The sequence below is a fragment of the Phyllobates terribilis genome, unplaced genomic scaffold, assembly GCF_046119375.1.
Source record: "Phyllobates terribilis strain yellow unplaced genomic scaffold, ASM4611937v1 Scaffold_12__6_contigs__length_324123572, whole genome shotgun sequence".
In the NCBI taxonomy this organism is placed as follows: Eukaryota; Metazoa; Chordata; class Amphibia; order Anura; family Dendrobatidae; genus Phyllobates; species Phyllobates terribilis.
The window spans coordinates 288,787,617-288,800,756 of NW_027362772.1; the positions used below are offsets into that span (position 1 = coordinate 288,787,617).

General features: G+C 54.3%; 1 protein-coding gene across 1 annotated transcript in view; it reads right to left on the reverse strand.

Moving 5' to 3' along the window:
* HOATZ (HOATZ cilia and flagella associated protein) overlaps positions 1-11,470 on the reverse strand; it is a 41,901-nt gene extending 30,431 nt beyond the window's left edge. The window contains exons 1-3 of the mRNA XM_073655292.1: positions 11,207-11,470; positions 4,719-4,754; positions 2,927-2,997 (exon numbers count right to left, since the gene is read on the reverse strand). Of these exons, the coding sequence (XP_073511393.1) occupies positions 2,927-2,997; positions 4,719-4,754; positions 11,207-11,378 (279 nt within the window). The 5' untranslated portion in view covers positions 11,379-11,470. The remainder of the gene's footprint in view (positions 1-2,926; positions 2,998-4,718; positions 4,755-11,206) is intronic.
* Positions 11,471-13,140: the final 1,670 nt, after the last annotated feature.

Sequence of the window (13,140 nt, forward strand, 5' to 3'; positions counted from 1 at the left end):
AAATTTATGGTCTCCAAAACTAAGGCAGGTACATCAGCACCTTGGCCTAAACAATACGTCATACGGATGATAGTCAGTGATTTCTGGGTCCAAACCCCCTCATGTCTGTGTGTGCTGTGTGTGGGAGACATCAAAGCAACTAGTCTCCACCCACTAGCTCAGAGACAACTGAAAATTAGAGACAGAGCCTTCTGAGGAGAAAACTTGATCCCATATAACAGTATTATTCCTAATGTACACATGACTGCTTATTCTGAAAAGTTTTCGGGTCAGTGACACCATGCCCCTTCCGCAAAGTCTCGCCCATTTTATAAAATTGTTGACGCAAACAAAATGAGAAAAAGTTGCCAACTGCGGTAAATCCGTCTATTATTACTACTAACGATGATACATCGATGTGAATGCTTTCATCTGCAGGATTCTTCTCCGGGATCAATGGCTTGGAAATCGTTAAGAAATACATAGCGGGATATTACCAAGCCCCTGTTTAATTACTCCATTCGCTGTACTTAATATATGTCTGACATTTGTCCATTAGAGTCCCGAGCAGACCCTATATCCCTCTGACAATGATCAATCCCACAAGATAAATGCCGGCATCCCGCTTTCGATGTCTAATGATTTTCTTTCCTAGAAGATGAACTACAAATGGGTTTTGCGCAATGAATATTAATGTATAAGGACATGGCTGCCATAAATACAGCGCTGAAACGACGCGACTGGTCCAGAAGGAAGGTCTGCGCAATCAATGAGACGTAAGACCCAACATTAGAGGCTTTTCACGTGTCAGCTGCATTCGGCTGTCCACGGGGCGCTGATCGGATCGGCTGCTGGAATATTTGCGGAAATTACAATATCAGCAAAACAGACGCCGTCCAGATGGCCGAGGGGACGGAAGGACCCCCACGACCAGCCCCCTGATGGCACAATAAGGGGCAAAAGGCACAATAAGGGGCAAAAGGCAGCCAAATGGTCACATTCTCTACTGCACTCTTGTGATGAATGAGTAGTAGGTCATGTGACCCCTCTTGGCCAATCAGCTGAGGGCGACAAACTGCATTAATGGCAAGACCAGACAGTGCAGCTAAACGCACATGGCCAAACCATGCTGGATTCTCATGATCTGTAACTTGCTGTCTGTTCTTCTGTAATGGGCAGCTCCTCTTCATCAGCATTCTGCCAGCACTATAGGTGCAGCAACTTCCTCTCCCTCACATCTGCATGCACTGCTCCTGCAATTGCTCAATGGTTTCCTTGCCATGAACAGAAAGCCCTCGTCTGTATATTCAGTTTGACAGATGGGAACGCAGGACAGAGACAAATACCAGCTCCCATTTACTGCAAAGACAAAAACTTGCTTCTACTTCCTGTAGAGATAAGGACCCACCCCTACTTCCTGTAGAGAAACAAAGAACTGCCCCTACTTCCTATAGAGACAAAGAACTGCCCCTACTTCCGGTAAAGAGGCAAAGACCCGCCCCTACTTCCTGTAAAGAGATAAAGACCAGCCTCTACTTCCTGTAGAGAAACAAAGAACTGCTACTACTTCCTGTAGAGAAACAAAGAACTGCTACTACTTCCTGTTGAGAGACAAAGATCGGCCCCTACGTCCTGTGGAGAAATAAAGACCCGCCCCACTTCCTGTGAAGAAATAAAGACCCGCCCCACTTCCTGTGAAGAAATAAAGACCCGCCCCACTTCCTGTGAAGAAATAAAGACCCGCCCCACTTCCTGTGAAGAAATAAAGACCCGCACCCACTTCCTGTGAAGAAATAAAGACCCGCACCCACTTCCTGAAGAGAAACAAAGATAGGTCCCCACTTTCTGTAGAAAGAAAACACCCACCCCCCCACTGCTTGTACAGAGTAAAGGACCTTCCCCACTTCCTGAATAGAGACGGAGTCCACCCCCACCCCCTGTAATCCGTCTCTGCTGCTCCAGGTGGATTACATTTAAGAACAGGGAGTGGGCAGATAGTTACACAGAGGGGAGGCCCGGCATTTTGGAGGTGATTTTTCAGGGGTTGGACAACTTAATATATAAATAGAGTGATTTGCAGATTGTGTATTCATCCCATCATCTATCACATGAGGATATGAGACCACCTTGTCGGTCAGTACAGGGACCATTTCAGTAGTCGGGGCGGCTGCGGTGCTCACACGCTGCGCGGGGAAGGGGGGATAATGTTGGTCTTGCTGTGTAATACTTGTTTCCCGCACGGAAAGATATAAGAAGCAGGAAAGCAAAGCATTTACTACAACACAAATACACTGAAGGCTTCACAATACGGGGCTTGTTTCAATATTATATAGAAAAGACCCCAGAGGAGATTCACTTACCACTATTACACCTTTCAACAACTGCCCTCCCCTCCTCTTTTAGGCTGACGCTTATAGCTGGAGGAAACCCATGCTGCCCCTCCATCGCTCACTTCCGCTATCTACTGCCGCCATAAATCTGATGTATTAATCAGGCATGTAATAGTCATCCAAATATACTCACTCTTCCTGTGCAAGGAAGGGGCCACAGTTAAAGGGATATTCCCATTTCAGCTAATAGGAGGGCTTCACGTTGACTTTGGCAGCGCAGCCAAATATCACTATGTGCCATTGCTACATCGCAAAGCCGTACAAGTGAATGTGTTCCCAGAAAGTTGCAAAAAAATTGGTCCTGGCTGGACTTTTTGTGACTTGCTTGTTGCGGTACCCGGGGGTTGTAATGTGACCCCATTCACTTGCATTGCACTGCAGCAGCGACACATATCGTTCTTTGGACGTGGGACCTGTGTCGCCGTGTAGCCCCCCGCCTAAAAGACGCCGTCTGATTTCTTGCAATGAACTGATCGTGGGCAGAAACATTTTTGTATTTCCTTGTGATTTACTGCACTATGGTCCTAAGGAGACAGAACATGAGAAATGGCCCTTACCTTCTCCATATAAACGGATCTTTGTTCCATATCTTGCACTCTCTGTGCTTCCAATAAAAAATATTCCGTCTCTAAAAACCACAGAAATCTGATTAACGACATAATCTGGGAGATCCCGTACATGTATTAGTAAATGAAAAATAACTACACAAAATAATAAATATACAGCATATGTATCCATAGGATAGACCTTCAACATCAGACCAGCGGGGGTCCGACATCTGATCGATGAGATGACCCCCAAAAAGATAAAAAAAAAAAAAATTCTGCCATGTTTAATTCTTCTTCACGGCATTAACTCCAAGGGTTAAATATTTTTATATTTTGATAGATTGGATTTATACAAATGGGGTGACACTAAATGTGCTTAATTTTTGATTTTCGGAATGAGAAAAGGGGACGAGTTGAACTTTTAGGGCTTTATTTTTTTCATATTTTGCTAAGTTTCTGCAAGGGACTTGATCCTGCGATCGAGGATGGGGCCGATGATCATGGAAATGCCCCCCATCCAGATCAGCAGAGATCAGAGACAACTTTGATCATCGCATCTTCCTTCTCTTAAAGGGAACCTGTCACCTCGGAGACCGTTATTTACCTGCAGATATAGGGTTAATCTATAGGCAAATAGCGTTACACTGTTGCTGGTCCTCTGTACTGAAGGTGCCTGTCACGCAAGGTGTGGGAAAGACTAAGTGTAACATGAAGGGAAGAGGGGGAGGAAGCCCAAACACTAGGGAAAGGGGGAGTGGAGGCCCCTAGGCAGATCTAATAACACCCTGCCTACCCTATATAGGTTCCACACCTATCGCTGAGCAGAACCCTAAACCCTGGATGACCCTCGAGCTTGGCTCTAGATAGGGAGGGGACAGGGTGAGCACTAGTCAGGCCCCACTACAAACTAAAAAAAACAAGGTGGACAAATAAAGGGGATAAACTTAGCTTGAGCAGACACCAGAGGAGTAACGCCAACTGTCCCCCAAGGGCACCAGAGAAGATGCTAGCCGACTACTAGTGCTCCAAGCCTGTACATAGAAGTATCACCAGAAATTATCTGGAGCAAACTGAGTGTTTTTAACTCCCAGGCAAGGGTGTATCAATCAGCAGCAGGAGGGAGGTCACCGCTGGGTCCTAAAGGCCAAGGATTAAGAAGACGTTTGTAATGCCAAGAGCAGTGGCCTTCTACAGCCAGATCCAGAGCGACTGTCTATTACACCTGACACATGCCTGACAGTGCCACTGCCGGGAGAAAATTAACTTATTCCTCCCGGGAATCATAGGGGTGCAAGGAGCGGCCACAGCTACCACTCTGTAAGCAGAGCGAGCTGTCAATCAAAGTGCTGGGGTGTACGCACAGCCACCGCTTATAGTACAGTATAGTGAGCGATGATTGTAGTCCCCCATGACTGAAGGCTCCTGGGAGGAAATACGTTTATTTTCTCCCAGTAGCCGGACATTCAGTACGGGGGCCAGGCAGCATTGTAACACCATTTACCAGCAGAAGACCCTATATCTGCAGGTAAATAGCATTTTCCCGAGTAGGTTCCCTTTAATAACTGTAATACATCTTGGGCTGTGCCACAAATTAGAGTCTATACCAGCCTGGCATCCATTTCTGCAAAACTTTTATGGTTTGTCGGACCGCAGTCGGCCTCTCCCTCACGGTAAAGCCTTGGAAAAAATTAAAAAAAAGAGTTGCAAACTTTTTTAGCTAATCTGGCTCAAGCAATAAAAGTTTTCTTTGCCAGAAAACAGGCGTCCAGGCATTAATAAATCCCCAGTGATTTCTACTTACTGAGGTCCTCCAGGTCCTGCAGTGGGTGAGTCTTTCCTAAAGTAAAAGGAAAAATCCTAATTAATAAAGATTTCTCCACAAGATGTGAACGCAATAATCCACCATTAACTCGTCCCCCTCCGATATCATCCCTGACGGTGCCCCCACCCCGGCTCCTGTGCCCCATTGTTCATCACCGCGATCTGACTCTGTAATAATTCATTATATGGGATCGGCGAGTAAAAGCAAATGTGTATTGATCCCAATAATGAGGCGTCCTGACAAGGCGCTTTCAGCTCCGGAGTCATCGCAGTGAACCCCCGACCTATGTAATGTAGTGATTAGAGGATTAATGGTGGAGCGGGGAGCACGTGTCGCATGGTGCGGGCAGATGGGTGGATTACTGCCGCGCTGGGAACGGGACCTCAGCTCCATGGTCTGATATTAGACAATGTTTATTGAGGAGCTCAGAGATTGTGATCTGCAGATGTAAAGCTGCCAGAAATCAATATTTACTTATTTTACTCACTTATATCGCGCCATTAATTCCACATGGCTTTACGGACATCATCATCACTGTCCCCATTGGGGCTCACAATCTAAGTTCCCTATCAGTATGTCTTTGGAGGAAACCGGAGAACCCGGAGGAAACCCACGCAAACACGGGGAGAAAATACAAACTCCTTGCAGATGTTGTCCTTGGTGGGACAGGACCCCAGTGCTGCAAAACAACAGTGCTAACCACTGAGCCAATGTGCTGCCCATATTTATATATGTATAGTGCAATTAACCATAAAGAAACCTACTGTGATCACAGGTCTGCGGATTTACCAGCATCTAATGCTGCGGTCTCCTATAGAGGGGCCGTCGCCCTTGCGGTCTCCTATAGAGGGGCCGTCGCCCCTGCGGTCCCTTATAGAGGGGCCGTCGCCCCTGCGGTCCCTTATAGAGGGGCCGTCGCCCCTGCGGTCCCTTATAGAGGGGCCGTCGCCCCTGCGGTCCCTTATAGAGGGGCCGTCGCCCCTGCGGTCCCTTATAGAGCGGCCGTCGCCCCTGCGGTCCCTTATAGAGCGGCCGTCGCCCCTGCGGTCCCTTAAAGAGCGGCCGTCGCCCCTGCGGTCCCTTATAGAGCGGCCGTCGCCCCTGCGGTCCCTTATAGAGCGGCCGTCGCCCCTGCGGTCCCTTATAGAGCGGCCGTCGCCCCTGCGGTCCCTTATAGAGCGGCAGTCGCCCCTGCGGTCCCTTATAGAGCGGCAGTCGCCCCTGCGGTCCCTTATAGAGCGGCAGTCGCCCCTGCGGTCCCTTATAGAGCGGCAGTCGCCCCTGCGGTCCCTTATAGAGCGGCAGTCGCCCCTGCGGTCCCTTATAGAGCGGCAGTCGCCCCTGCGGTCCCTTATAGAGCGGCAGTCGCCCCTGCGGTCTCTTATAGAGCGGCAGTCGCCCCTGCGGTCTCTTATAGAGCGGCAGTCGCCCCTGCGGTCTCTTATAGAGGGGCAGTCGCCCCTGCGGTCTCTTATAGAGGGGCAGTCGCCCCTGCGGTCTCTTATAGAGCGGCAGTCGCCCCTGCGGTCTCTTATAGAGCGGCAGTCGCCCCTGCGGTCTCTTATAGAGCGGCAGTCGCCCCTGCGGTCTCTTATAGAGCGGCAGTCGCCCCTGCGGTCTCTTATAGAGCGGCAGTCGCCCCTGCGGTCTCTTATAGAGCGGCAGTCGCCCTGCGGTCTCTTATAGAGGGGCAGTCGCCCCTGCGGTCTCTTATAGAGGGGCAGTCGCCCCTGCGGTCTCTTATAGAGGGGCAGTCGCCCCTGCGGTCTCTTATAGAGGGGCAGTCGCCCCTGCGGTCTCTTATAGAGGGGCAGTCGCCCCTGCGGTCTCTTATAGAGGGGCAGTCGCCCCTGCGGTCTCTTATAGAGGGGCAGTCGCCCCTGCGGTCTCTTATAGAGCGGCAGTCGCCCCTGCGGTCTCTTATAGAGCGGCAGTCGCCCCTGCGGTCTCTTATAGAGCGGCAGTCGCCCCTGCGGTCTCTTATAGAGCGGCAGTCGCCCCTGCGGTCTCTTATAGAGCGGCAGTCGCCCCTGCGGTCTCTTATAGAGCGGCAGTCGCCCCTGCGGTCTCTTATAGAGCGGCAGTCGCCCCTGCGGTCTCTTATAGAGCGGCAGTCGCCCCTGCGGTCTCTTATAGAGCGGCAGTCGCCCCTGCGGTCTCTTATAGAGCGGCAGTCGCCCCTGCGGTCTCTTATAGAGCGGCAGTCGCCCCTGCGGTCTCTTATAGAGCGGCAGTCGCCCCTGCGGTCTCTTATAGAGGGGCAGTCGCCCCTGCGGTCTCTTATAGAGGGGCAGTCGCCCCTGCGGTCTCTTATAGAGGGGCAGTCGCCCCTGCGGTCTCTTATAGAGGGGCAGTCGCCCCTGCGGTCTCTTATAGAGGGGCAGTCGCCCCTGCGGTCTCTTATAGAGCGGCAGTCGCCCCTGCGGTCTCTTATAGAGCGGCAGTCGCCCCTGCGGTCTCTTATAGAGCGGCAGTCGCCCCTGCGGTCTCTTATAGAGCGGCAGTCGCCCCTGCGGTCTCTTATAGAGCGGCAGTCGCCCCTGCGGTCTCTTATAGAGCGGCAGTCGCCCCTGCGGTCTCTTATAGAGCGGCAGTCGCCCCTGCGGTCTCTTATAGAGCGGCAGTCGCCCCTGCGGTCTCTTATAGAGCGGCAGTCGCCCCTGCGGTCTCTTATAGAGCGGCAGTCGCCCCTGCGGTCTCTTATAGAGCGGCAGTCGCCCCTGCGGTCTCTTATAGAGGGGCAGTCGCCCCTGCGGTCTCTTATAGAGGGGCAGTCGCCCCTGCGGTCTCTTATAGAGGGGCAGTCGCCCCTGCGGTCTCTTATAGAGGGGCAGTCGCCCCTGCGGTCTCTTATAGAGGGGCAGTCGCCCCTGCGGTCTCTTATAGAGGGGCAGTCGCCCCTGCGGTCTCTTATAGAGGGGCCGTCGCCCCTGCGGTCTCTTATAGAGGGGCCGTCGCCCCTGCGGTCTCTTATAGAGGGGCCGTCGCCCCTGCGGTCTCTTATAGAGGGGCCGTCGCCCCTGCGGTCTCTTATAGAGGGGCCGTCGCCCCTGCGGTCTCTTATAGAGGGGCCGTCGCCCCTGCGGTCTCTTATAGAGGGGCCGTCGCCCCTGCGGTCTCTTATAGAGGGGCCGTCGCCCCTGCGGTCTCTTATAGAGGGGCCGTCGCCCCTGCGGTCTCTTATAGAGGGGCCGTCGCCCCTGCGGTCTCTTATAGAGGGGCCGTCGCCCCTGCGGTCTCTTATAGAGGGGCCGTCGCCCCTGCGGTCTCTTATAGAGGGGCCGTCGCCCCTGCGGTCTCTTATAGAGGGGCCGTCGCCCCTGCGGTCTCTTATAGAGGGGCCGTCGCCCCTGCGGTCTCTTATAGAGGGGCCGTCGCCCCTGCGGTCTCTTATAGAGGGGCCGTCGCCCTGCGGTCTCTTATAGAGGGGCCGTCGCCCCTGCGGTCTCTTATAGAGGGGCCGTCGCCCCTGCGGTCTCTTATAGAGGGGCCGTCGCCCCTGCGGTCTCTTATAGAGGGGCCGTCGCCCCTGCGGTCTCTTATAGAGGGGCCGTCGCCCCTGCGGTCTCTTATAGAGGGGCCGTCGCCCCTGCGGTCTCTTATAGAGGGGCCGTCGCCCCTGCGGTCTCTTATAGAGGGGCCGTCGCCCCTGCGGTCTCTTATAGAGGGGCCGTCGCCCCTGCGGTCTCTTATAGAGGGGCCGTCGCCCCTGCGGTCTCTTATAGAGGGGCCGTCGCCCCTGCGGTCTCTTATAGAGGGGCCGTCGCCCCTGCGGTCTCTTATAGAGGGGCCGTCGCCCCTGCGGTCTCTTATAGAGCGGCCGTCGCCCCTGCGGTCTCTTATAGAGCGGCCGTCGCCCCTGCGGTCTCTTATAGAGCGGCCGTCGCCCCTGCGGTCTCTTATAGAGCGGCCGTCGCCCCTGCGGTCTCTTATAGAGCGGCCGTCGCCCCTGCGGTCTCTTATAGAGCGGCCGTCGCCCCTGCGGTCTCTTATAGAGCGGCAGTCGCCCCTGCGGTCTCTTATAGAGCGGCAGTCGCCCCTGCGGTCTCTTATAGAGCGGCAGTCGCCCCTGCGGTCTCTTATAGAGCGGCAGTCGCCCCTGCGGTCTCTTATAGAGCGGCAGTCGCCCCTGCGGTCTCTTATAGAGCGGCAGTCGCCCCTGCGGTCTCTTATAGAGCGGCAGTCGCCCCTGCGGTCTCTTATAGAGCGGCAGTCGCCCCTGCGGTCTCTTATAGAGCGGCAGTCGCCCCTGCGGTCTCTTATAGAGCGGCAGTCGCCCCTGCGGTCTCTTATAGAGCGGCAGTCGCCCCTGCGGTCTCTTATAGAGCGGCAGTCGCCCCTGCGGTCTCTTATAGAGCGGCAGTCGCCCCTGCGGTCTCTTATAGAGCGGCAGTCGCCCCTGCGGTCTCTTATAGAGCGGCAGTCGCCCCTGCGGTCTCTTATAGAGCGGCAGTCGCCCCTGCGGTCTCTTATAGAGCGGCAGTCGCCCCTGCGGTCTCTTATAGAGCGGCAGTCGCCCCTGCGGTCTCTTATAGAGCGGCAGTCGCCCCTGCGGTCTCTTATAGAGCGGCAGTCGCCCCTGCGGTCTCTTATAGAGCGGCAGTCGCCCCTGCGGTCTCTTATAGAGCGGCAGTCGCCCCTGCGGTCTCTTATAGAGCGGCAGTCGCCCCTGCGGTCTCTTATAGAGCGGCAGTCGCCCCTGCGGTCTCTTATAGAGCGGCAGTCGCCCCTGCGGTCTCTTATAGAGCGGCAGTCGCCCCTGCGGTCTCTTATAGAGCGGCAGTCGCCCCTGCGGTCTCTTATAGAGCGGCAGTCGCCCCTGCGGTCTCTTATAGAGCGGCAGTCGCCCCTGCGGTCTCTTATAGAGCGGCAGTCGCCCCTGCGGTCTCTTATAGAGCGGCAGTCGCCCCTGCGGTCTCTTATAGAGCGGCAGTCGCCCCTGCGGTCTCTTATAGAGCGGCAGTCGCCCCTGCGGTCTCTTATAGAGCGGCAGTCGCCCCTGCGGTCTCTTATAGAGCGGCAGTCGCCCCTGCGGTCTCTTATAGAGCGGCAGTCGCCCCTGCGGTCTCTTATAGAGCGGCAGTCGCCCCTGCGGTCTCTTATAGAGCGGCAGTCGCCCCTGCGGTCTCTTATAGAGCGGCAGTCGCCCCTGCGGTCTCTTATAGAGCGGCAGTCGCCCCTGCGGTCTCTTATAGAGCGGCAGTCGCCCCTGCGGTCTCTTATAGAGCGGCAGTCGCCCCTGCGGTCTCTTATAGAGCGGCAGTCGCCCCTGCGGTCTCTTATAGAGCGGCAGTCGCCCCTGCGGTCTCTTATAGAGCGGCAGTCGCCCCTGCGGTCTCTTATAGAGCGGCAGTCGCCCCTGCGGTCTCTTATAGAGCGGCAGTCGCCCCTGCGGTCTCTTATAGAGCGGCAGTCGCCCCTGCGGTCTCTTATAGAGCGGCAGTCGCCCCTGCGGTCTCTTATAGAGCGGCAGTCGCCCCTGCGGTCTCTTATAGAGCGGCAGTCGCCCCTGCGGTCTCTTATAGAGCGGCAGTCGCCCCTGCGGTCTCTTATAGAGCGGCAGTCGCCCCTGCGGTCTCTTATAGAGCGGCAGTCGCCCCTGCGGTCTCTTATAGAGCGGCAGTCGCCCCTGCGGTCTCTTATAGAGCGGCAGTCGCCCCTGCGGTCTCTTATAGAGCGGCAGTCGCCCCTGCGGTCTCTTATAGAGCGGCAGTCGCCCCTGCGGTCTCTTATAGAGCGGCAGTCGCCCCTGCGGTCTCTTATAGAGCGGCAGTCGCCCCTGCGGTCTCTTATAGAGCGGCAGTCGCCCCTGCGGTCTCTTATAGAGCGGCAGTCGCCCCTGCGGTCTCTTATAGAGCGGCAGTCGCCCCTGCGGTCTCTTATAGAGCGGCAGTCGCCCCTGCGGTCTCTTATAGAGCGGCAGTCGCCCCTGCGGTCTCTTATAGAGCGGCAGTCGCCCCTGCGGTCTCTTATAGAGCGGCAGTCGCCCCTGCGGTCTCTTATAGAGCGGCAGTCGCCCCTGCGGTCTCTTATAGAGCGGCAGTCGCCCCTGCGGTCTCTTATAGAGCGGCAGTCGCCCCTGCGGTCTCTTATAGAGCGGCAGTCGCCCTGCGGTCTCTTATAGAGCGGCAGTCGCCCCTGCGGTCTCTTATAGAGCGGCAGTCGCCCCTGCGGTCTCTTATAGAGCGGCAGTCGCCCCTGCGGTCTCTTATAGAGCGGCAGTCGCCCCTGCGGTCTCTTATAGAGCGGCAGTCGCCCCTGCGGTCTCTTATAGAGGGGCAGTCGCCCCTGCGGTCTCTTATAGAGCGGCAGTCGCCCCTGCGGTCTCTTATAGAGGGGCAGTCGCTCCTGTGGATGAGTCAGGTCCAGATCACTAATATTTCGTCCTAGTTCAGTAAATCCAGCACTCTCCCCGCATCTGATCGGATGGGAACGCTCGGTCCGATCGCATCACCGGGATGACTCACTCTGCCCGGCCTCCCGCCGCCTCTGCTCCACGTCCCCGGACACCAGCCTGGACTCCAGCGGCGGCTGCAGGGTGACGGAATTCCAGAAGATCTTACTGCACATCACGTCGTGCTCAGCGGATCCGGCGAACACCGTGTATCCGTCATAACCGGACTCCTCCGTGCCGGCCATGCCGCCGACTGTCCACGGAAATTCTCGTCACCATGGAGATGAGACACCGCGCAGGCGCAGAGAGGAATTCAATTGACAAAATAGAAGCGCAGGCGCACTGAGAAGTCACTGTCACCATGGAGATGAGAAGCGGCGCAGGCGCAGTAAGGAATTGTGCTGTAGCAGAAGATAGAGCAGGTCACATGGTGAAAATGGCAGGAAAGGGCTGTGCAGTAGCCGAGGGCTGCAGGGACTCTACACTGACCCTGTGCTGCTGATCAGGGGAGGGCACTGAGGTGTCAGAATAATTAACTGTGGGGGAGGGGTGGAGGATGGGGGTTGTGATTCCACATTGGACTAATAGCTGTGTTAGAATATGAGCTTGGAGGTACAAGGCTTTGCTGACCTGGTGTTGATGCCCAATTGTCAGGTATCATGGCTGATGGTTGGGTAGAAGACCAGCAAACACCTGGCAGGAGGCCATCACTGCAAGGTCAACAGCGGCCCTCCTGTCCCAATGCAGAAGAGACGCCGGACGACCCCACAGTATTTCGGCTAATCTCATTTTTTGCAATTGGGTTTCATTAAAATTTCTGCATCGTTTGGCTTTTGCACATTCAACTTTGATGAGAGCAGCGCAGAAAACGACAGAGAAGAGTGACAAACTTTCCATCAGAATGAGCTCACTGACGGGTTCTCAGATAACTCGTTCTGCAGCCAGCAATAGACTGTGCAGCACAGAGGCTGTAGAAGGAAATCGGTCCAATATCATTATTGGAACTTAAAGCGGATATGAAACAATGTGCCTAAGCACTAATAGCCAGGTAGCTGCTACCTACCTGCCTGGTGTGCTTTGCGCCATTCTTCGCCAGCACAGAGCGGTCACAGACTTCCACTGACAACAGAGCTGCAGTTTCTTTTCCTGTCTGATAGAGTGAACGTGCGCTCTGATTTGCATCATTTTCAGGGATATACGCTTACTGGAGATGGACACCCAGACGTAGAAGACTGCCCCTGAGTGTCTGCCTCCAGTGCACAAGGGCACAGTCATATCCTAAGGCATGAACACTGGCATTCACTAATTGTGGATGTGACATAATAATAATAATAATTTTTATTTTTATAGCGCCAACATATTCCGCAGCACTTTACAAATTTTAGGCGGGACTTATACAAACAATACAGAATAAACATAACTCATATCGAAAGGAGTGAGGGCCCTGCTCGCAAGCTTACAGTCTATGAGGAAATGGGGGAGACACAAAAGGTAGAATGTACATATATTGTATAATGCAGCCTTGATATACTATATAGGATAAATAATACATGGACTGGTCGCCTGCCAGTATGTGTGCAGTCCTGACCGAGGCTATTATGTGCATGATTGGTATGAACCTGAAATTGAAGAATATTTTAATATGAGGGAAAACTGGGACGGACAACTGGGATGGACAGATAGTTTGTGGAGGCGATACGCCAGTCTAAAGAAATGGGTTTTTAGGGTCCGCTTGAAACTGTGGGTATTGGGAATTAATTGAACTGTCTTGGGTAGTGCATTCCAAAGAACTGGCGCAGCACGCGAGAAATCTTAGAGACGGGAGTGGGAAGTTCGGATTATGGAGGATTTTAGTTTCAAGTCATTTGCAGAACGGAGGGCACGTGTAGGGTGGTAGACTGAGACAAGGGAGGAGATGTAGGGGGGTACTGAAGCATGGAGCGCTTTGTGGGTAAGCGTGATAAGTTTAAATTGAACTCTATATTGGATGGGTAACCAATGCAATGA